General features: G+C 28.6%; 2 protein-coding genes across 2 annotated transcripts in view; one reads left to right on the top strand and one right to left on the bottom strand.

Moving 5' to 3' along the window:
- The window catches only part of Pex6 (peroxin 6), a 70130-nt gene that overhangs the window by 23744 nt on the left and 21576 nt on the right, over positions 1–24810 (top strand). Inside the window, exons 10-14 of the mRNA XM_067278849.1 lie at positions 6686–6825; positions 13400–13501; positions 14910–14986; positions 17034–17166; positions 17657–17777. Of these exons, the coding sequence (XP_067134950.1) occupies positions 6686–6825; positions 13400–13501; positions 14910–14986; positions 17034–17166; positions 17657–17777 (573 nt within the window). The remainder of the gene's footprint in view (positions 1–6685; positions 6826–13399; positions 13502–14909; positions 14987–17033; positions 17167–17656; positions 17778–24810) is intronic.
- On the bottom strand, positions 22020–22487 carry LOC136982394 (uncharacterized). Its single transcript, XM_067278887.1, has one exon. The coding sequence runs from the start codon at positions 22485–22487 to the stop codon at positions 22020–22022; it is 468 nt and encodes a 155-aa protein (XP_067134988.1).

Raw genomic sequence — 24810 nt, forward strand, 5'->3', positions numbered from 1 at the left:
TTAAATCAATTTATAAACAGAGATTGGAGACAGACCTTAGATCATATTGAGAAATTGCTTTTGCTTTGGATAACTGAAAAACAGTGTGTTGGCGACAGCATATCAGAAGCAATTATTTGCGATTATTACTGTAATAACTTTAAAAATCTATAATAAAATTTATTTTTTTATTAATGTGCTCAGTGTTTCAATTATTTTACAATCCCATTAATATACCATATCAAGAGGAGTTTTTTTTACATGAGAATGGATTAGTCATTTTTACATTACTTCTTATAGGAAAGGTTGGTCTGGTATACGTCCTATTCGATATAAGTCCAAACATCAGGAACTGATTAAGGTCATATACCGAGGTTTCACTGTAGTAACATCTTGTTCTTAAAGCTTGAAATAATAACCATCCTTAAATAGTAACCATGGCTACTATAAAAATAATAACTATCTAAAGCCCAATGAGTATATAATAAATCACCAAACGATCACCTAAATATCAGGCTACTATATGGCTACTTAAGTGATTGGTACAAAGTAATTTGTCACTAGAGGTAGACATTAGGTGCCATCTCTTAAGAAAATTAAGAGATTAATTATTCCAGAAGGTTCTAAATTTTATTTAATAATTTATTTATTTAATTATAATTATTAATTTTCTTAAGAGATGGCACCTAACGTCTACCTCTAGTGACAAACTACTTTGTACCAATCATTTAAATAGCCATATAGTAGCCTGATATTTAGGTAATCGTTTGGTGATTCATGGCTACTATTTGAGAATTTCTGAAAACTTATAGAAACAAATAAATTAAAAAGCAAAATGTACATAAAAGTAATAAATATTGCAAACTATGGTAGGTAGGTACCATATTTATTTAACAAACAAATTTTAATAGAAAATGAATTATGTAAAATATGCAATATACAGTTAGGTGTATTTTGTATATCAAAATACATCTAACTGTATATTGTATATTTTACATATTTCCTTTATCCAAAACCAAAAATCTTCAAAATCTAAGATTTTGAGTGCTAACATAATGCACCACAAATGGAAAATTCCACAAACAAATAGGCCTTTTTTAAACAGAATTTTTTCTTAACATCTCTGTGAATATATCAAAAAATTATTTTAACACATTATGTGAATATCTTTTTAAAATATTTTCATATTTCTACAGTAGGTACTGTACATTAGGAAAAAGAAAACATATTCATATGGACATGTGAACATTTTTTGATTTATTGAAAATTAATAAAAATTCTTAAATAAGCAATATACAAAAAAGAAGTCAAATTAATCATCTCAAAGCTTTCCCATTTTATTGATGCAAATATACAAATATTCCAAAGTATGAAATATTTTTGGTCTCAAGCATTTCATATATAGGATTCTTAACCTGTATCAATACATCATCAGTGTACAGGGTGGTTCTAAAATATGGGGACAAACTTTGGATTGTGATTCTTGTCAAGACAAGAAAAAAAAATGCTCTTATAAACATATGTCCAGAAATGCAAAGTTAACACATAATAAAGGTGGCATTCACACAGTTGTTCTAGAACAATGTGTGAATGCTGCCTGTGATGTGTTCAGATATAAGTCAGAAAATTTGAAAGGTTGCATCAATTCATGATGCAATGTTTACATGCTTGCATAGAGACCCTTGGAAGACACTTCAAACATCTGCTATGACTGGCCAGACAGTTTGCCATACTGTTCTGTAATTTTATGCAGTGTAATAAATCCTTTATTGTGGTTATTAACTATGTATTTCCGGCCATATGTTTACAGGAGAATTTTTGTTTCTTGTCTTGGCAGGAATCACCACCCAAAATTTGTCCCTCTATTTTGAAACACCTTGTAAAAAAGTAACACTCATTATAAAGAAAGATACTAGTTGCATTTCAAGTATAATTTGTTTTAAAAATCAAACTTTCATAAATAGATATTTATTTATGAAAGATATAATCTCTCTATTCACCGGAACTTGTAATAATAAAAGAAACCCTTCTAACCTTTTTTACCCGGTGTGGTTCTATTTTTAGAATCGCTTCGTTCTATTAGCAAACGTTTTCACAGCCCCTCCTGGGCCCTTCTTCAGGCTTCGTCGAATAGGCCGTTAACATTCGAAAATATTCAATTTAAATTTCTTTCCGGAATTCTTTCCGAAATTTCTTTCCGGATTCCGGAAAGAAATTTAAATTGAATATTTTCGAATGTTAACGGCCTATTCGACGAAGCCTGAAGAAGAGCCCAGGAGGGGCTGTGAAAACGTTTGCTAATAGAACGAAGCGATTCTAAAAATAGAACCACACCGGGTAAAAAAGGTTAGAAGGGTTTCTTTTATTTATGAAAGTTTTTACTTTATTAATAACAGACATCAAATGGGTATACTACATGTGCAGATAAAATATTCAGTTTGAAATAATACCTGTAGCTATTATTTGAATTAAACACACAAGTTCATTATATTTTCTATAATCTAACTTATAGCTAATTGTATTTTTCTGTGTTTTAAGGAATAATAATAATAATCGAAATATAGGACTCATGTGATACATATAATTGTGCTTTACATTTTGTTAATAATATATTATTATCATTCAGTGACTAAAATTTATTTCAATCAAATTAAACCAATTTTACATAAACCATGAGCACTTATTGACAATTTTTATTAAGAAAATTTTTGGTAATTATTAAATAAATATTTTTTAATATATCAACATATATTATATATATTATTACATATGTAATGTAATAATTTAGTGTGTCTAAAAAATTTAAAGTTATGATAAGATGTAATTTTAAATAATAATATATCAGTAAATTTCAGTTATGTAAAGTGTGTAAAGGAAATATAAAATTTAATTGGAGTTAATTTTTTTTAAAATTAAAGTAAGATGCTGATAAGATAGATTCAGGTAATTTTAAACTTTGATTTCTGTTACTGAGATCAGTATTTTCTTTTTTGAGTGTAAGATAAACAGATCTAAACAAACATTCAAAATTTATACATTTTCTACCTTAAATGTTTGTTTTGATCTGTCTATCTCATATCCAGGAAACTGATTTCTGTTACCAAGGATTTTAAATGTGGTGTACACTAGGGTGGCCCTTACTTTCTAATTTTCAAATCCTTTGAGACACACCCACTATAATGGTTCAATTTATGATGAAACTAACATGTATCAAAATTCAGCCCAAAGGTATGAGTATAAGTGGTCCCCAAAGTCTTTAAAGTTTTGAAAATATATCCTTTATTTTATATATAGATTTGTTGATTTCAGAGCAAATTCTAACATTTACATTGCTGTATGTAATCCAAAGCAGTCTTTTGATTATGTGCAAGCATGATGATGACATAATTGTCTTGAAATTTAAAACAATAATACTAATAAAATGATTAATCTTACAAAAATAAAACTGTTTTCATTAGAAACTCTGAAATTTACTAATATACTGTTCACTAAATTATTGAAAGTGAAATTTGCAATTGACTTTGTAATTGTAATATCTATGTATGTGTAGAGCTCTTTCCTGCTGTCCAGGTACTTCAAACAGTAGCCATTTACTACCTGTAACAGAAACTTTTGTCCTTCATCCTTGATCAAGATACTGTTATTCCTGTATTAATTTTATGCCACATTTTGTTACTAGTAAAGTTGAGAAGATATGGAAACATTTTTGTAGTGTATATCTGTTCCCCACTTATCAGAATCCAAGTTTAGAAATTGAATTGAAACTTAAAATTGCAAAAAGAAATTCATGGTTTCTGAGATAAAAGCTTAACTTGTGACAATATATTCTTCTCATTGATGTTATATCTCTTCTTACTACTGTTCTCTGTATAACCAGTGGATCACATCGTTTCAACCATTTTCAGTTTTGTTTCTTTGGACCTACATGCATCAAGCAAAGAAACAACTACCATCTCAGGAGCCAAATACCACAAATGGCCACAAAACTTGTGTAAAGCCACCTGGAAAACTTGAATGTCTGGAAATTCTACCAATACCTTAATGAACAAAAAGTCATTAAAGATACTTCTACAGTGTTTTGATACCTAAACCAAGTTTCAATGCACAAGTTAACAATAAACAAGCAGATGTCTTTAAGTGCTTGTTCTTTTGCATCTTTTAAATGGAATTGTTTCTGAAACAAGAATATTTTTAAGCTGTATATATTTGACATCCTCCTAGCACGATGGAAAGTATCTGAGTAGTGGAAGGGAGTTTCACAATTTTTGAGCTCACTAATTTTTCTGTGAGGCTGGATTCCTCCCAGAAAAATTAATGAGGTCAAGAATTCCTTATAGTCATCCTTACTCTGTCTTTGTTGCAAAGAACTCAAACAGAACTGCAATATTTATCACAAATGTCATGAACAGATTGTTTTACAACTTCATCTGTAACTCCAGCATGAAATTTTGACACATATATAGTTGGCTATTGATCTCTGAATTACTTGAGGTGTTGTACATCTGAACCAGACATTGGTAGTGCAAACTTTACATGAAACACAGATCTTAGTACTGTTTCCAGTATGTGTCATCAGCAAGGCAAATAGAACAAGTTTTTCTCCAGGAAATGCTACCACAAACTCCTTTCAGGTTAACCAGTGTTAGAAGCAGTAGTGTCACATCACAGTCTTAACTTTCTCTGTAACACCTAGTTCTTAAAGTATATCATGTACTGCCTCTGATTGACTGTTCCAGTTCCATCTTCAACTTTAGGGAACATCAAGCAAGTTCACCTTTAACAATACTACACACATTACAATACTTAAACAATAACCTCGCAACTGTTTTATATTCAGTTCCCAAGTTCAAAGTTGGTAGCAGTAGTAGGCCTTTCTCCCCTCAAACATGATAGTATTTTTTCATGTTTGAGGATTTTTCATGTTTTTTCATCTTTACTTCAATGTTAGATGATACTATTTCCTGAAATAGAGCAATTGGGTTGCATGATTTAGGATGTCTAGGGAAAAAGTATCCCATGCACCAAACATTTTGTCACTTAGGCCACCATTTATTATTACTCTATTCAGATAAAATTTCAGGCACATGACTTTTATGTGACTTGGAACAATTCTGAGGGGTGTGTCCAAATAAATTCTGAAATCTAATTTTCTTTGTGTTAATAAGGGTCACCCCAGCATACACCATTTTACAAATCAACTTAAAATATTGAAAAAATTATAATTTTTGATTAAAATAGTTGTTTAATTTTCTGTCATAATTGACAAGGTTATCAATAGGTAAGTGACTTAAATAACTTTGATGATTTAAAATTTAGAAAAACAAAATTTAAAAACCACAACTAACATAATAAGCTGAAAATTTCATTAATTGAATTTATGTTGTAGAATATCATATTCATATTCTAGTTTGTTTTTAAAAACTAACAAAGATTAAATTTTATACTTCAGTTATATAATCATTTTTTCCATTTGTTTGCTTATTTTTATGTCATGTATTCCATTATTTTAAAACTGATTAATACTGTATATTTGTGTTAAAATGTTTGTTTGCTAATATTTGTAATATGTGTTTTTTAATTTTTATTTTTAAACTTATTATTTATAAATAATTTTACTGTATTCTATAATTATATCTGAATATAATTTTTAACTATACATTTTGAAAGAATATATTGCTTCATTATTATTCACCTGTCTTGTAACATGAAATTTTAAAAATTATACATTTTGTTTTAGTGAAAATTTATTTTTCAAAAAACAAATGACTTAAAATAAATTTATTTTACTTTTGTATTTTTAATGCACATTTTATTTGAATATAACAACATAGAGCATTAAAATGTTGTGTATAAAAATTTATCGGTGATATTTGCTTTAATTAATTGTAGTATGAAACTCAAACAACCTCCCTAATAATTCAAGTCTTTAAAAACTACTTTATTGAAGAAACCAACAAGTGCTCTTGCATATATTGTATTCCAAGTATTTTAACTCTTAGCCTCATCATCATTGAAAAGTTAAATAGGAAGCCATGCACTTTTTAGAAGAAATATAGAAGGAAGAGAATATAGTGGCAGCTGAAAGATTATGGATTTGGAAAAGGAGTCTGGAATCTAAAGTAGTTAATCTCAAAGATGGAGAAGTGTTATTGGTAGCATAGAAATGGGTAATGAAACAAGAATAAAGAAATAGGAAAAAACAGAGTATAGGACCAATATTATTTATAAAAAGTGAGAGTTGTGAAAATTGAAAGAGGAATGAAGCAACAATAATTCTGTTAAAACTATATTTTTAGATAAAAGAAAATAGTCCAGAAAGTGGTGTTTGGCTCCATATCAAAGTTTGTTTGTTTTAATTTCCCCCCTCCCGTGATGGTGACCCTAAGAAGCTCCAAAATACTTGGGACTAGATGTTAAGAGTGATTTCTTATTGGTTTCTCCAATAAAGTAGTTTTTAAAGACTTGAATTGTAGTGCATTTTAATGATAAAAATAATAGTAAATCCTAGAAATTAATTTTAAATTTATTATACATAATAAACAATAGAATTTTTTGACATTTTAATAATCTTTATAAATAAATCTAACGTTTAATATCTTAAAGAAAAATTTAAAAATTAAAGTTTATTTATCTTACATAATCATAAATATGAAATCATAGAAATTTATTTTATATGTTAAATATTTATATTGAAATTTTAACATAGATCCCAAAATGTTAAATTCATTTGTTGAAAATTTAAGAAAATTGAATTTGTCATCAGTCATTGTTATTGGAACAACTTCAGATCCACATCTACTGAATAGTAAAGTATTCAGCTTAATGTTACACCATATAAATATAGATGTATGTATTTAATTTTTTTAATTTTATAATGTAATGAAATTGAAATTTAAAAAATAAATATCTTCCTAAATTTATTTTTATTAATTTGTATTGATAGTTAATATTACCTTATCTTTATGTATCTATTGGGTTGGCAACTAAGTGATTGCGGATTTTGTCAATAGGTAGTCTTAGCACATTTTTTTGCTTTGTCATCGTGTTCAAAGCGCCTAACCTATATTGTTTTCTTGTTGTTTGAACTTCCACCTTTAATTTAGTAAAAAAATTGTATCGATTAGTTATTTAGTTTCGTTTTTATCCCAATTTAAAAATGGAAGAACAAGATTTGCATTTCAGACATATTTTATTGTATTATTTCCGAAAAGGCAAGAACGCATCACAAGCACACAAGAAGTTACGTGCTGTATATGGGAATGAAGCCTTGAAAGAAAGGCAGTGTCAAAATTAGTTTGCCAAATTTCGTTCTGGTGATTTTTCACTGAAAAATGCTTAACAATCTGGCCGTCCAGTTGAAGTTGATGAGACCCATATCAAGGCCATTATCGATTCAGATCATCATAGCACAACGCGGGAGATTGCAGAGAAGCTAATGTATCGCATACATGTATTCAAAAAAAATTAAAACAGCTTGGCTATGTTAAGAAACTGGATTTATGGGTCCCTCATCAGCTTAAGGAAATTCATTTGATGCAATGCATTAGCATCTGCAATTCGCTTCTGAAACGCAACAAAATTGATCCATTTCTGAAACGACTGATTACTGGGGACGAAAAGTGGATAGTTCATAACAATGTTAATCGGAAAAGATCGTGGGTGATGCAAGATGAACCAGCCCAGACGACACCAAAAACTGAGATTCACCAAAAAAAAGATTATGCTGTCAGTTTGGTGGGATTATAAAGGAATTCTGTACTTTGAACTTTTACCAAGAAACCAAACGATTAATTCAAACATGTACATTCAACAACTCGCCAAACTGAGCGATACAGTTCAAGAAAAGTGGCCAGAATTGGCAAATCGTAAGGGTGTTGTTTTCCAGCATGATAATGCAAAGCCCCACACATCTTTGGTCACTCGCCAAAAATTATTGGAACTAGGTTGGGATGTGTTGTCACATCCAACATACAGCCCTGACCTTGTGCCTTCAGATTACCATTTATTTTGTTCCATGCAGAACTTCTTAAATGGTAAAATTTTTAATGACGCTGATGATGTAAAATCACATTTAATTCAGTTTTTTGCTGGCAAAAATCAGAAGTTTTATGAACATGGAATTATGACACTGTCTGAAAGATGGCAAAAGGTCATCAACAAAAATGGACAATACCTAATTGAATAAAGTTATATTTTTAAGCAAAAATTTTGAATTTTCCTTCTTATTTAAAATTCGCAATCACTTAGTTGCCAACCCAATATATCAACAATTGTCTAAACTGAAACTTCTCCAGTATAAGAAGACATGAGATACACCTTACACACAAAAAAATTTGCAATCAGACACAGATACAGTAAAAAACTTATTTGTAGCCATGCAGGTTAGAAAGGACCAATTGTATACATCTAAATAAACAGGGTGACATAGTCACACTCACAAACAGATAAATGCATAGTTTTAGATTACGATAATAGACTGAGATCCATATATGCACTAATTGCTAAATATGTCAGTACTCATATAGCATACAAATGTGAAGCAACTGTATACATATTATTACATAATGGCAAATGGTAGTACTCTATCCCGGTTCATGACAGTAGATTCAATAGACAACTTGTCAGTTCAAGCAATAGGTTACTAGCACATGGGATCAGAGAACATAAGTACATCAATAAAAATAATATAGTAACTCTTTTTCCCAATACACAAGCAAACTGGTGATGTCAGTATATTTGTTTTATAAGTCAGACACTGACTTATAAAACAATATATGAAGAACACAAATTACAGACTGCAAAGATATTAGAGATTTTTAAATCTACATTTAAGAGAGCAATGCATTAATAGCAGAAACTGTGTGATGCTATTCTTCACATGGTGGTCTTTATTCGATAACTCCTAAAGATTACAAAATCAAGATATGCTGTAAAAGCATTGGCATCTTCATAGCCAGTTGAGTTATTTCATTTTATTTGTTTTACTTTATTTTTATTCTTAATTGTATTCTATTTTTTATTTTTAAACATATTTTTGTGTTTTATTTTGTTATAATTTTTGTTATATTGGAAAATCAAAACTTGTTATGATTTATGAGATGTAATTGCATTGAAGAATATTTTATTCCAAAATAGAATCTCTAAATTTCATTCTGTAACCTGATGAAGGTTTATCAATTAGGCTGAAAACATTTGGTTTGATTGAATTTAGTTGCTGGAAAAGTGTGTAAAGTGTGACTTGTGTCTTCATATATATATCGCTACATATTTTTCTTTCTTCATTATATAAATAAAATATTGTTTCTTGTTTTATAAAGAGTACTGTATTATTTGTATTTGGTTAAACAATATGCAGATGATGCAATATTTAAACAGTGAATATATTAAATTTTATAAAAATATAAAGATAGTACATATTATTGATAGGAATTTTTCAGAATTACAGTTTCATTGAATTAATTAACTTTTGATATTTTGTATTTGTTTACTAAATTTTTAAAATACTAAATCTTACTAAAAGCAAATTAACAATTATATAATAGGACTTAAAATAAAATAAAATCCACAAATAACTTTTGTTAGTTGTTTACAAAGATTATTTGTAGTATTCTAGAAAGTAGTGATATCCAGTTAAAAGAAGTTATTGAAATTGAAAATAAAAAAATCTTCCATGTTTTATAATTTGTTGTAAATCTGCAATGTTACATAAAAATGTTATATTATATAACTTTTTGTCTACAAGTAGGTCATTTCATATGATATTTTCATTTTGTATAAGTACATATACAATCAATCTGATGAACATTAATCAAATGATACAGCCTGAATTTTATCAAGCTACACTAACAAGTAAGACTAATTAATTAATAAGATATCAAGTAATTTGGCTAGAGAAGCAGTTAAGCATGTTAAATTTAATAATCAAAAATAAATTAATTTAGAATAAGAATTCAGCTGTTTATTATTTTTTGTACTTACATTATGTTGTATATTTAGAAGCAAATCAAATCATACTGGTTGACTGCAGATTACTGGGATAATTTTAATTGTAAAATTTATATACAGATTTGCAATAAGAAAATTCATTAAATGCAATATGAAGTTTGTCTGAAAAGTGTTTAAAATTCTAAGAGTGCATGCCAACACCAAAAGCACAGGGATACCTAATGGTTATTAGATTGTATCACTGACCTTCTTGACTCAGTTGATGCTGGCTACTCTGTGCTGTATAAACTAGAGTGAAAAATTGTACAGTGGTTTTGGCAATTTTCTGCTGTTGCAAAATTTTTAATTTCTATGAACCAATATACTGTAGGTGCATGTGAAGTTTTGTATTAGTGAAAACTTTTACAAAGATATTTGAAGTATTAAATGCAAGCATTTGATAGTAAATGCATGAGCCAAACTCAAACATATGAGAGAAATATCAGTCAGTGATGATCCACATTCTGGATGACTGTCAATGTCAACAAACAATCAGCATGTCTGAAAAGCTTTGGAATAAATGTTGTCTCATGTTTTGAATGAAATTCATAAATCAACATGTTCTGATGGAATACCTTGTTGAAGCATTCATTTCTTCTCCATTCAAGTTTTGCATCCAAAACGCCTTGTTTTGCTTTTTCACTCTGTTCAAAATCTGGATCGTTCGCTACAATTTGATTAACGGTTTTGGTTATCATTACCAAACTTTTACTAAGGTAATCTGTAGCAAGTTTTTTGGGTTATTTGTTTCCAGAATCACTATTTTCCAGTTCTACATGAATTCCTTGTTCTGCCAGTTCTTGAAGGTCGTCATTGGTCATCAGAAACCTGCAGTAACTCCTCAATATCCTGCTCTTCTACATCTCCTAGTCCTGCTGTATTGATTAGGTTGACAATTTGGTCAATCTAACAATACAGCAATAGGCTCTTCTCGTTGAGAATTCTTGGATACCTCCAGCCGTAACTTCTTCCACACTTTGTTCATGCATTTATCAGTTAGTTCTTGCCAAGCGAAGTCGACATTTCCTATGGCATCCATGATGTTATATTTTTTCCAAAATTGCACAAAAGAAACATAGATTTAAGGAAAGTACAGTGCTACAATGAGTTACCACCTTTTGCTGATTGGTTTGCGTTCATAAATAATATATGAAATAATAAGATGCCACAATAATTTGAATCAGCATAAATTTTGAGTATTTTTTTATGCTTTGAGCAGACCATGTTACATTGAATCAGCATTAATCGAGGCAGTGTTAAGCAGGTCTTACTGTACAGGTTTTAGTTATACTATATGGCCATGGCAAAACCTATCTAAAGTGAAACATCCAGAATGTTCTATTTTGGCAAGTTTCCTTTATTAATTCAGAAAAAGAAAAAAATTGAAATTTCTTGCATCAATAATATTGCACTGTAAATTTTGGTTGGTTCTAAAATAACTGTCAAATGACACTGCTTGTTTTGTCTTTGGCTTAGTATGGTGGAAAGGATATATTTTGCCCTGAAATGTTTTTCTGTAATTGATTACTTGTATTTACAGAAAAATGGAAATATTTTGAATTAATTTTATTTTTAGGAATTGTACTTTTAGGTTTTTAGTGCATGATGCTCTGATTATGCTTCTCAGAATTAGTGCATATCTTTTGAATGTTTATTACTTCCTGGAAACAAGTTGTCTAGGGAGTTAGAGAGAAACAGTAGTATTGCATTGTTATAGTTATTTTCCATACAATGAAATTATAATCATAACAAAAATAAAATTATAGATTGTAGTTCTTATCACCAAGAATATGATTGTGATTCAAGCATGCAGCTTACAAATTATACTATGATTATAGAATTTTTATATAGTTAAACTGAGAAATTTCATTTTATTCAGATTGTTATGCAATTGCTACTCAAAATGTATTTCATTTCCACATTAGAGAAGTTTCTAGCTTATAATAGTATAATAGTTTTTGACATAGGAAATCATTCAATTCTGAGATTTATTTCCCATTTAGGCAGGTTTTCATTTTGTTAAATGATTCATTTAAAACAAGTGATATTATATTAATAACAAACTTTAAATTCATTTTATTGAGTATAATACAAATACAGTAGTTAATTTAATAAGAAATATTAAACTTTGTTCTAATATTTTTTATTTTAAACACATTTAAAAGTTCATTCATTAAATAATTTTATAAATCATTTAACAAATATTATTATGGACTCTTAATTTATTTAACATATTGTCATTAGAATTGTTTAACACAAATTATTTTTGAATTTATTTTTATGTTGGTGCAATGGATATTTAATAAAGTATACATTTGATTCAAGGATTAGTAAACTCGTAGATTAAATGCAAGTTGAATTTTTACGTATTGTATTGGTTCATATGGACATTTATTTATTTATTTAGCATTCTAGGTACATAAACCTTTTATGCAAGAAGACAAGTATCAAAGAGTTGCAATAAAATAATAATAAAGAATTAATTATAAAATCATAATAATATAAACACAAATGCAATATATCATTACATGATTTAGAATTCAAAATATAACAAGTACAAATTATTGCACATTAACTTAAAAAGAAGTATCTGAAATATATAAATAACAAAAACTAAGTACTGTAATTACAAAATCTATCTAGAAGTAGAATAAAAAAAGACCAATGTTAATAACTTTTCACAGATTGTTGGATAGTCTCTTTAGTACATACAAATATAAATTACACAATTAGGGAACATAAATTTGAGATTAAACTGAGGGAAAAAACATACAATAAAGTTAATATTTTTACATTAATGAATAATTAGCAATAAACTAGAATTAAGAAAAATTTATTTAAAATAATAAAATATATAATATTTTGATGGTAGAATTAGAATGAATTATATCAATAGTTATTACAATAAAAATTTTAATAAAGCTGTAATAGGTAGTGAATTTGGCATTATTTTTAATGTAGTAAATAATTTGATCAAATCTTACAGATGGAAACTGATATTAAATAAAATTATCAACCCTTGAGCATGAAATCTTTGTTTCTTTAATATTTATAGCATTCACGTAAAAAGTAAACTTTATTCATTTATTTAGAAATAAGAAATTTACATTTATATTGATAATTTTATTTAATATCATCTTTCATCTGTAAGGTTTGATATAAAGTTATTTGCTATATTAAAAACTATACCAAATTTGCAAACTATTACAACTGTATTAAAATTCTTATTCTAATTCTATTATCAAAATTTTAATATCATTTTAAATTTTTTTATTCTGAATAATTTATAATTTTATATATGTCATTGATATTTTCATAATAGTTTTTCAAATTAACCAAATGGTTTTGCTCTCATTTGCTTGTTTTTTCACTACCAAATGAAAATAATTAACAAATACTTTAAATTAATGATTCTTAACCATCATTTTTATTTCAGTTTCCTTCAGAAATAGAGAGAAGGCTTTTGATGTCTGCATTATTCAATACTGTACCTCTTTCAAAGGATATATCTTTTTCATATATCAGTCAACGTACTGCAGTATGTATTTAGATTAAATAGAATTTTATTTTTTACATGCAATTTTAGTTCTTTGGAATATTATCATCATGTTTTTAAGGAAAATTTAAATTTCAAGACAGGAAATTGTATCTTGTCTTGAAAATCTTTAAAAAGTTATGAAAGTATCGGGCAAAAAATCTTGGAATTGATGAAAAAGGTAAAAAAAAAATTAAAAATTAGTATTTGTAATTTGAATAAGGATGTTATCAATTTTCTCATACAGTTCAATCTATCAGACAATTATGTTGAACAAAGTAAAATTTGCAAAGTTAAAACATTTAAATTAATTGCAGATGAAGAAATGTTACCATTTGGCAATTGATATATTTCAAAGTAGTTTAAGTTTAGATTTGCCTGGAACATTTCATCAGATTAATTTTACTTTAAAAAAGATGATATTTTGATTGCATCTATGTTCACAGGCAACACATTATTTGAACTCTTATGTTCATTGCAACAAGCAGAAACTGAAATTGAAAGTTGATTTGCACATCATATTTAATCTTTTACAGATGTAAGAGTTTTAAGAAATTTCTTAAAAGAGTAGGATTTTGTTGACATAAATGATTATAGTATTTGAGATACTTTTTGATATTAAATGAAATACTCAATTTAATTTAACTCAACTAGTTCAGAAAGAATGACGAGATATCAAGAGCATAGAAGATTTTCCATTCAAAATATCCCAGTAAAATTTGTCAGAAATACAAATAATTATGAACTTATCAATATTTGAAGATATATTTGATTATTAAATTAGGAAAGATTATCATAAATTCTAACTCAGCTCTAGCAAGATAAACCTAATAGATGATGATCTGTTGTCAATGAAAATCTGTTACTGTAAAGATAATTGCTTAAAATACTAAAGAAAGGTTTATGGACTTAATTTCTCTGGTAAACTAAATTTCAAAAATCAAACATTTTAAATTGAAAATATACAGTATTTACAAAATTATTTAAACAAGATATGCTTTAAACACAAATATTAATATTTTAAGAATGAATATATGCACTTGACACCATGTGTATTTAGTGGAAACAAATAAATGACAAACTCATATGGCATTAAACTTGAAAAATTCAAAAAAATTTTTGGGATTTTAAAAAATTCCATTGTGTTTCACTGAAATTTTTTTTGCCTGAAGACAACAAATATGCTTTGTTGAAAGTGCTAGCTTATGTGAAGTTAATAAAACACAGTTTTTAAGTTTAATGCTGTAATACAGTTTGTTATTTATTTATCTCTATTGATATTTTGTAAGAGAAAATGAAAAATATTGTTAAAATTTCTGCTAATGCATATATTTGTATGTAATATCTTTTTATATTTTTGAAAATTACATAAAATATTTCTTCATGGATATTCACTTATATTTATTTGCAGGGATTTGTTTTAGGAGATATGATTGCCCTTCTTGAAAAAACATTAATGATTGCATATGATAGAATAAAAAATATGGTGTAGGTATTTATTTTTAAATATAATATTTTATGTAATAGAATAATTATTTAATGAAATAGCTATTACAGTTATTAAGTTCAAATCAGCTACTGTATTTCCTCAATTAACTCCAAGGGAGTTTATTTTTTAAAATGTATGTAATCCCAGGGTTTTATTATGTTGCATCAGGTGAACAGTGGGTAAAAATTGAAAGAAATACCTTAATTATCTTAATTTACAGGTTACAACTACAATATTTGAAATAATTACTGTTTTTGTAGTTAGCCCAATTCAGCATTTTTCAATTTGGTTGTTGTATTGTCATTTGTATCTATTTTGATGATGATGTAAGAATTAGAATCTTGACCACAATCTTCTGGTTAAAAAAACTCATCATTGCAGCTGGATAGCTGAGGTAGTTTAAGATATCAGCCTATCATTCTGAGGACCTGGAATTGAATTCAGGAGGATCAAAAAGCCTCAGGAATTTTTTTTTGTCTTTCCTCAGGCTGTTCTGGTTATGTCAGATTCCATTCCTCACTACATGGTTCCCCCATTGTGGGTCTGACCAAATCCACAATGGACTTGAAAACAAGTCTTCTTATTGCTCATAGGGTGGAAAGAGTAAAACAAAACAACTGTCTAAACTACATTATTCTATACAATGCAGTATTTCAACATGTTTTCCATGCTTTTTAACCCAGGGTTTAATCAAGGAAATACAGTATGTTTATTATTCTATTTATTATGTTAATGTAAAAGTCAGTCACAAAGTTATTTGTATTGTCAAATTTGTTACAATACATAAATAAGCTTAATAGGTTTTTGTTTTAGTTTATTATTATTAGTGATTTGAAATTCCTAAAAGTTAAAAAGATTTTTAAAATATCTTAAAAAATAAAATATAAGATCTATTAATATTTTGAATTCAATGCTGTATAAATATCAAAATTAAGATTAATTCACAAAAATTCATATGTTTATTGTTGAACATTAAGTAACATTAATTTAGTATTAAGTATTAATTTAAATTTATGTACATGTTTTTAACCAGCTATGCTTCTCAATTAATATGTACAGTATGAATGAAACGCCTTTAAGTAATCATAAATGTCCTTTACTTATTAGAATTTTAGCTCCTATTTTTAGAAATTTTATCAAATAACATATAACTAATAGTATTTTTAAAATGATTTTTCACTGCCAAAATTTAACTACAACAAAATCAAAGTACAACTTAATAAAACATTATAATTGCATTTCAGTTATAATGTTATTTAAACTTGTACTTTATGATAAGTCCTATATAAATGTCATATTTTAAAAATTTTATGGAACTAAAGATAAAATATGTATTCTGGGAACGAGCATGTTCATATTGATTTTGATATTTACAGAACTTTGTAATCACAGAAATCAGTATTTACAATTCAATAAAATACTTATTTAAATTTAATTATTTTAATATTAATACATATAGACAACAAAGCTTGAATTATTCTAATGCTTAAATGATAATTCATCCTTATCATTATTTTAATATTATTAATTTCCTCCAAATATTTAACTTCTGAATCCAAGAATGATGGAACCAACCATTTTTTTCTGTCTCTGGACATATGTCATTTTTGTATTTATTAAAAATTTGAAAAGGAAAAAATTAATAGTTGATCATTCTCACAAAATTAAATTTCTCTTACAGTAATCATAAACAAAATAAATAGTCAATGTTACAAAATTAGTTGGGAATAATAATTTACAACTGAAATATAATGTACTCAATTCTCTTCATACATCAAGAATAAAATAAATTGGAAAGAGTTAAGCTGGATTCACATTAGAACTGCCAAATCCAGTTTGATGGCCACTTAGACTGGCAAAATAAATAAAACCATTTACGTACCGGTTGCTTTCATCCAGTGCAAGAGAGCAACACTTCATATAATCAAAAAGAAAACTTGTGTGTACAAGTCCATTCCAATTATAGTCATGTTGTTAATATTGTAATAAAAATAGCATTTTGTTTATTTTTTGATATAAATTTAACTGTGTTTGTTTATTTTTTAGAGAAAATTACAGTTTAACTTGGTATGAAGAAATTGATATTAGTTTTTCTGGAATTTACATACTTCAAAAAGATATTTTATCTGGTTTAGAGGAACTTCAAACTTCTCATTCTTATTCTGTTGGAGTACCTAAGGTAATGATAAGGAAATGTAATAACAGATTATTTAAAAGCAATTAATTAAATTATTGTTAAATGAAAAATGTTAATTAATTTCTACTTATATAACCATATATTTTTTGTGTGCTTTATATTACAGTATGATATATATGGTGTACAAAATTTTTTGCAGTTTAATATTTAGCTATATAATTAAAAATTAATCTAATGAATGGAATGTTAAATAAAGAAATTCAATTATAATCAGCTAGACTATGTATCTCTTGCAAAAAATGTTTATAATTTATATAGAATTTTTGGGTTTTATGTAGAATTTAAAAAGTGTACTGAGAATAGGAGCTTCCTTCTAACTTGATTTAATTTTGTAAAATTTTATCCTATTTTTTCGAAAGTAGTATGTAATTTTTGAATAAATTTTAAGTATTATTACATGAAAATCAAATCATAAAATCAATCATATATGAAATGTATTTAATATAATTTCTTTATTAAATATTTTACTTAGATTCCAAATGTATATTGGGAAGATATTGGTGGACTTGCTGATGTCAAACAAGAAATTTTAGATACAATTCAATTACCATTATTACACCCTGAATTATTTGCTGCTGGATTACGTAGATCTGGTAAAATTTATTTATCTTTAAAATTTTTTTCTAAATTAATTATTATAAAATTTTTACTTTAAAGTACCAAAAATACAGAAAAAAATATCTAAAAATAATATATATTTTTTTATTATATTTGAATTTTGGGCAAAATATCTGTATTGTTTGCAATATTTTATTGTGCATACTAATTTTTAATGTTTTTACTATTTGAAATATTTCACTAGTTAACTATTTTACTTCATATTATGGGATAAAATAAGCAGTGTGTGGAGTAAAGTAAATAAACATATTTTAATATCATAATTCATCTTTTTTGCAATTAATTTCATGTTGTCATTCAAAAACACATTGTGAACATGAGATGATTTTGAACACTATTTAAGAAAAATAATAAAAATGTCTTTAAAAATATTTTAATTCATACATTAATTAATAAATGAAATGGCCAAGTACAATAATAAATGTTAAAATATTCACACAGAAGGACAAGATATGAAGGCATTTTATTTTTTTTCTGATTTGTGAATATTTTTATATTTATTATTGTCCTTGGCCATTTCATCTATTAATTAATGTATTAATTGAAACATTTTTAAGATATTTTTATTGTGATTGTGCTATCACCTGGAAATTTTTTAATGTTTTTACACAATGAGGCAGATGAGTAATCCAAATAAAAGAAATGCTTACTGGAACTAAGTATCAGAATTAAGGAAGCAAGAGATTGGCTACATAACAATCAAGTAGTTCTCATAAAGGTGGATAAAACTAAGGGTATAGTTCTTCTCAAAAGGAACACATACAACGAGAAGTTAATGGAGCACATCAACTCCACAGAATCTCGTATCGCGCCTGATAATTTTTTAGAGACAGTACAGCGAAGGGTCAGGAGATTTATCTCTACTCCTCTGGCACGTATTTTAAATATGGAAAGGGCCACCATACAAACTCCGAGGACTCCTAGAATGTTTGCCTTCAGGAAAACACACAAATCAGATTCACAGTTACGCTCAGTGGTTGAGAAATGCAGTGCACCTACCTACTTAATAGAAAAGAAGTTGGTTAAGTTTTTGCGTGAAAGAATACCGTACTTCCCTTTTTCAATTAAGAACTCCATACAACTGCTCCAGAAACTTCGGAACATCACACTCATGGATAATGAATACATGACGGTACTAGACTACAAGGCATTACACCCATCCATTAAATTACCGCTGTGTTTCTGTGAACTGAGAGATTTTCTATTCAATAACATCGAGAATCCATTGAAACATCATAAGAACATATTAGAATTGGCTCATTTAATTTGTCATACATCATTCTTTGGCTTTGAAGGAAAGACATACTTACAGGAGCGTGGAGTACCAATGGGTAGCCCCACTTCGTCTTTTATTTGTGAGCTTGTCCTACATAAATTGGAAAACGATATCCTACCTATCTTCCAGGAAGATATAGTAGTTTACGCAAGGTACGTCGATGACATCTTCATTTTGTGGAAGAATAAGCAGAATACAAACTGTTTTATAAACTTAGTCAATGATGACTCCTATGGCCTCACACTGAAGCTAGAACAGGAAAGTGAGCAACAGGTTAATTTCCTTGACTTGGAGATTATATGTAGAGAGGGACACATAGTAACAAAAGTATACCGCAAGCCGGTTTATCAACCTTACATCATTCCCAGGAATTCATCAGACCCAGAACACCTAAAATTAACGGCTTTTAAATCATGGATAAAGAGAGCTCACACACACTGTACCAGCATATATGATACGTACAGAGAGTTAGATTACATACGCGAAATAGTGCTTCAACAAGGTTACAGAAGGCAAACGGTGGATACCCTTATTAAGACCTTCCAGCCACACAACCGACGCATAAAGGAGAATGAACAGAAAGAAAGAATTGTCCTTAGTTACATACCGTTTTTAAACCAAGTTACTAAGAAAGTGACCAGAAAAAGGAATATCCACATAGTTTATAGACATAATCTTACGGTTTATAGACTTTTGAAAAATGATAAGGAAAGATATAGATATGATACCCTCACAGGAGTTTACTCGATACCATTGAAAGATAATAGATTCAACTCCAACCTAGTTTACGTAGGGGCTACCATGAGGAATTTGAAAAAAGTATCGAGGAACATAAATACACAGTCAATAAAAACATTGATAGTACGGTACTTGCTGCATTCGCCAAGGAGCAAGATGTTACGGTTTATTGGAACAAGGCGGAGATTATTAAACCTACCAGATCAGCACAAGCGGTGAAACACATAGAAAAAATGGAGATACACAAGGTGCATCTCAACAAACACTGCATTAATCATAGAGACTCTGACAGTTTAGCAACAGCCTGGAAGTCTTTCTATAAAATGGATATGACGTAATTTTACGTCTCCACAGAAGCCGCTTCACTTCATTCCTGTCTAATATTGTTTTTACCTTTGGGTAATTTATATACGTGGGCTAGGATTATTTTGGATGTTTAAATTTTATGTTAGTTGTGACATTATTAAGAACAGATTTATGTTTTCATCGTTAGATGCACAACCAGTTTTTGAAATAATCGTTCTTTTTTCAAATTTGAATTTTTTTGTTCGTTTCTTTGTAAACATTAACTGATGAAGATCTCTTAAAGGAATCAAAAACGTTTTTATAGAAATTAACGTTACGCTGGACACGTTAAAGGTGTGAATATATTTAATTCCAAATAAAAGGTTGACTCCATCCATAAAGACTGTTATGTTCTTGAGATTGTTGAAGAAGGAAAAAGATATGAAGAAATTTTATTTCTTTTGATTTGTGAATATTTTTATAAAAATAAGTGTTTTCTATGGTTCATAGTTAGTTTAATGAGCAGTTTCTGAATCTAATGCATTATAAGAAATATTATTGCATTTTTCAGCTTCTGACAAAAGTATTTTTGTATGATCTTCTATGATTTGATGGTTTTCTAATCCATTGTCTAAAAGTTTTTTATACGGGGTGTCCAAAAGTTACGGTGCAATGAGAAATTTGCAATGACATTAAAGTTATATGTACTGTATTGTATGCAAGACCTATAATTTGTATACAATGTCATATGGCCAACTGATTAACTGGTATCAAATGGACAACTTGCAGGTCTTGTATGCAATACCATATGTATAACTTTAATGTCATTACAAGTTTCTCACTGCACAGTAACTTTTCAGACACCCTGTATATTTTTCATACTTTTTCAATACTATGTATGCTAATATTAAAAGTTTTTACTACTACTAATTTTTGAAAGTTTTATTGATGTAACTTTTTATATTTTTCTATGTAATTTCTTGGCATTTTGTGAAAAATAAAGTTAAAAAAAGAGCAAATAGACAATAATTTTACTTAGGAATTTTGTTTGGATAGTAAACTTTAATCATAAAGAAACTTATCAGCTAACTTTTCTGCACATTATAAGAACTATTAAAATTATAAGTAATCTATATTCTCTATTAATTGCTTATAAGTACACATTTAGAAATGGTCTGAATTAAATTTTTATTACAATTAATTAATCTATTATTTATAATTATAAAATGGTAAGAAATGAGAAAGTCATACACTAGCTTTCCACAGGAAATAATTAATAATTATACTATGTACATCACAGGAAGTATATAATAATTAATTCTGTTTAAATGTCATATGCTTCAATTATCTAATCCAAAAACAGCAAATACTTTTTAGCAATATCAAGCAATAAAATGTTTACAAATTGCTTAAGAAAAACAGTATCCTACAGATAGTATGTTAAGCAAAATTAATACAGTAAAATCTGAATAAAACAGAAATCTGCCTAAACAAAAAGTTCTTTAGAATGGAGCAATTTTCTATGTTACATTCTACTATAGGCAAGAAAACTTTCTACCAAATAAACAGAAGAGTTTCTTAAGTATGAAATACCAGTACATAACCTGGATATAGCAGAAAATTAAGATTCCACTTTAAGACAAATAAGTAAAAAAATTGCCTCCAGGCAAGGGCATACCAATCGAAAATGGCACCTAGGGCACGCATCAAAGTTGCGTCCCTTCGTAAATTATCTTAATATAAAAAACAGATACACTAAATAAAACAGTCATAAATCTTACTTATAAAAATTATTTATTTTCTATTTTATAACGAAAGTGAGTCCATAAATCCTTTACACTTACAATTGCACCTTCCTGGCCTTCTGTGACGCAACCATATCGATGATGTTTTTGAAATCAGTTTTTACCATTTCTTCTCACTCTACACTGAGCAAAGCTAGGATGCATAACCTTTCTTGACCCATTGTAGCCCTCAAATACAAAAGTATTAATTTTAACTTACTGAAAGATCGCTCACAACTTGCAATGGATACTGCAACTGTGAGCAGAATTTGAATAGAAATGTGCAGATTTGGAAATACACTTTCATCTCTGTACTGCACAATAAATTCAAGTAGCTCTTCAGATTTCTTTATGTTGACGTTTTTTCTTGTAGATATTAGCATTCGAACATCCAATATTTCTTCATACAACTGTTCCCTGTTAACATTGCAACCATAGAAATCTCCAAATTCTTTACATTTCTTTTTTAAATTGTCACAGTTGTCAGTGCCATAACACAGTGTTTTAACATCTAGAAGAAATCCAAATCTGGCATTAGTTTCGTGCAAATGAGTAAACATTTCACTCATTTCACACACAATACAATTCAGCAATCCCCTCATTACTCATTTCATTTCTTCTTTAGGGTCAACCCTGCGTTCGACGAACTCTCTCCAGCCATACATTTTTTTTGCCTTTGATGCCTTTCCATCGCTACATCTCATTCTTGGCAATGATTGAATCCTTTTTTTAATGCCTCATTAACTAACTTATCTCCTTCATTTGAAAAATAGTCTTGGAGGACTTTTATGTCCAAGGTAGCATTATGAAAATTCATACTAGGGTCCTGGAGCCGCTTTTGGATACGGTCAATGGGAGTGAGTACATTGTTCCAAAATCCTAACGTCAGAAAATCATAGGACAACATGCGATTATGAAGAAGTTTAGCCTCACTTCTTGTTTCAGTGGTTTGATCACTATCGTCTATCATATCTTGGAGAAGGTTCAGCATATCTTAAAGATATACTGGCTTTACTGCTTCAACCCTTGCACTCCATCTTGTTTCGGACTCTGGTTTTACAACCACAAGCACGCATTTTTTGAGTTTTTCCCAGCATAGAGTGGAATGAGTAAAGAATACGTAAAGAGCTTCAATAGTTTCGAAAAATGTGACCATTAAAGTGTCCTGCTTGGCTGCATGTACACCGACAAAATTGAGTGAACGATTATTGCAATTCACAAATATCACCAGATTATTTTTTTGCTTATTCTTTGGTGAACTCCAGTTTGGTGCTCAGTCATCACAGCAGCATTGTCATAACATTGTGAACGTCAATCCTGTAGATCCATATCGTCTTTCCCTAGCTGTTTAAGTATTTCGTCAACTAAACTTCCAGCGTCCTTTTGACTTATCTGGACGAAACCAAGAAAGGACTCTCTAACGCGGACTGACTTTCTCTCAAAATCAACCTCTACATATCTCACTACTTCTGACATCTGATCAGGAGTCAAGTCAAACATGAGACCATAGTATTTTGATTTGCGAATGCTTCACAATAAACTTTGGCGAACAGTCATTGCCATCAGATGAATGAACTCATTTTTGAACTTGAGGTGAAAAGTAAGATGTGGTTCTGGGATTATTTTTAACATGAGTGAGATGGTTATTCATGACGGGATCAAACATGGCCAAGAGTTTTATTAATCCAAAGAAATTACCAACATTGCTCTATTTGGTTCCATCGCTTGTGGTGAGTGACTCCCTGTGACCCCATAATGCAAGATTTTGAGAAGCAAGAAATTTGATACAGTGACGGATTCTTTTTAATACATTACGCCACTTTTGTTTTTCTGTCTCAATCTGGGTTTGAAGTTCAGCATCAATGATCCCTTTATTAGCTGCAAAATTTCTTTCCATTTCCTTCCACTGGGTGAAACACTCACAATGGTTCTTTGCATTTTCATGTGTAGTGAGCCTTTCAGGTGCTTTTCAGTGGGTAAATCCATCTTTGTGCTCTAATGAAGATTGATTATCTAATCGTGAAAAGATAAGACAACAGATGCAAAAAGCCAATTTTTTTTATTCGGGGAATAGACTAGTCATGAGCGATTCACTTTTTCACCGCAATGTCCTAGTTTTTTCTTAAACCAACTTTTGTTCATACAACGGTATTTGTTGGCAAGAAAGGACAGGACCTTCAGTATTTTGAAAATATTTTGAAAACAATTATTAATTATTTCTATTTTTAAATAATCTGACAGAATTGCTTTCTATGTATTCTTATCAAACTCAAGAAGTCCAATATCATGCTGTATAATCACTTCTGGTATGACAGTCATTGGGGTTTCAACATCATTGAAATATTAATGTTTTCTACAAATTCTTCCATAGCCTTAGAACTCATAGTCACACAGCTCGTTATCTCGTTACACTCTGAATTAGCTAAATTGATATCTTTCTCGTCTATTGCTAAGTTAGTCTGAGATTCTTTGGATTCCTCAGAACCTATCAAACACCCTGTAGCAGACTTTTCAAGGTACTTCTTGAAGTACTTACTGAATTTCTCGGTTGCTTCCTCCTGCAATTTCCATCCTTCAGCCCCAGACTCTTTTTGCTTTGAAAATATTCATTTCATATTGTGTTGTTATAATTGAGAAGTAAGGGCTCCGAAATAACTTGAAAATAATAATATCAAAAGATATATTTATAAAATTAAGATTAAATTAAGATATAAAATAAATTATATAATAGAAGTCACTTTTAAAACTTAAAGATTGAGACACAAAAATCAAAAGTTGCATTTAAAATTCTGCAGTATTGTAGACTACTCGAAACTTTTTCAAATAATCGATTGTGTGCCACTTCAAATTGACTAATAAATAGTTATTAGTCAATTTGAAGTGGCAAATCAATATTTTTTCACACAGTCAATACTAATAAATAAC

This window comes from Centruroides vittatus, unplaced genomic scaffold, assembly GCF_030686945.1.
Source record: "Centruroides vittatus isolate TY-2023 unplaced genomic scaffold, ASM3068694v2 contig_824, whole genome shotgun sequence".
Taxonomy (NCBI): domain Eukaryota; kingdom Metazoa; phylum Arthropoda; class Arachnida; order Scorpiones; family Buthidae; genus Centruroides; species Centruroides vittatus.

Bases quoted from the DNA above. Each gene is read 5' to 3' on its own strand.
- LOC136982394 (XM_067278887.1), bottom strand. From the start codon at position 22,487: ATGAGGGGATTGCTGAATTGTATTGTGTGTGAAATGAGTGAAATGTTT.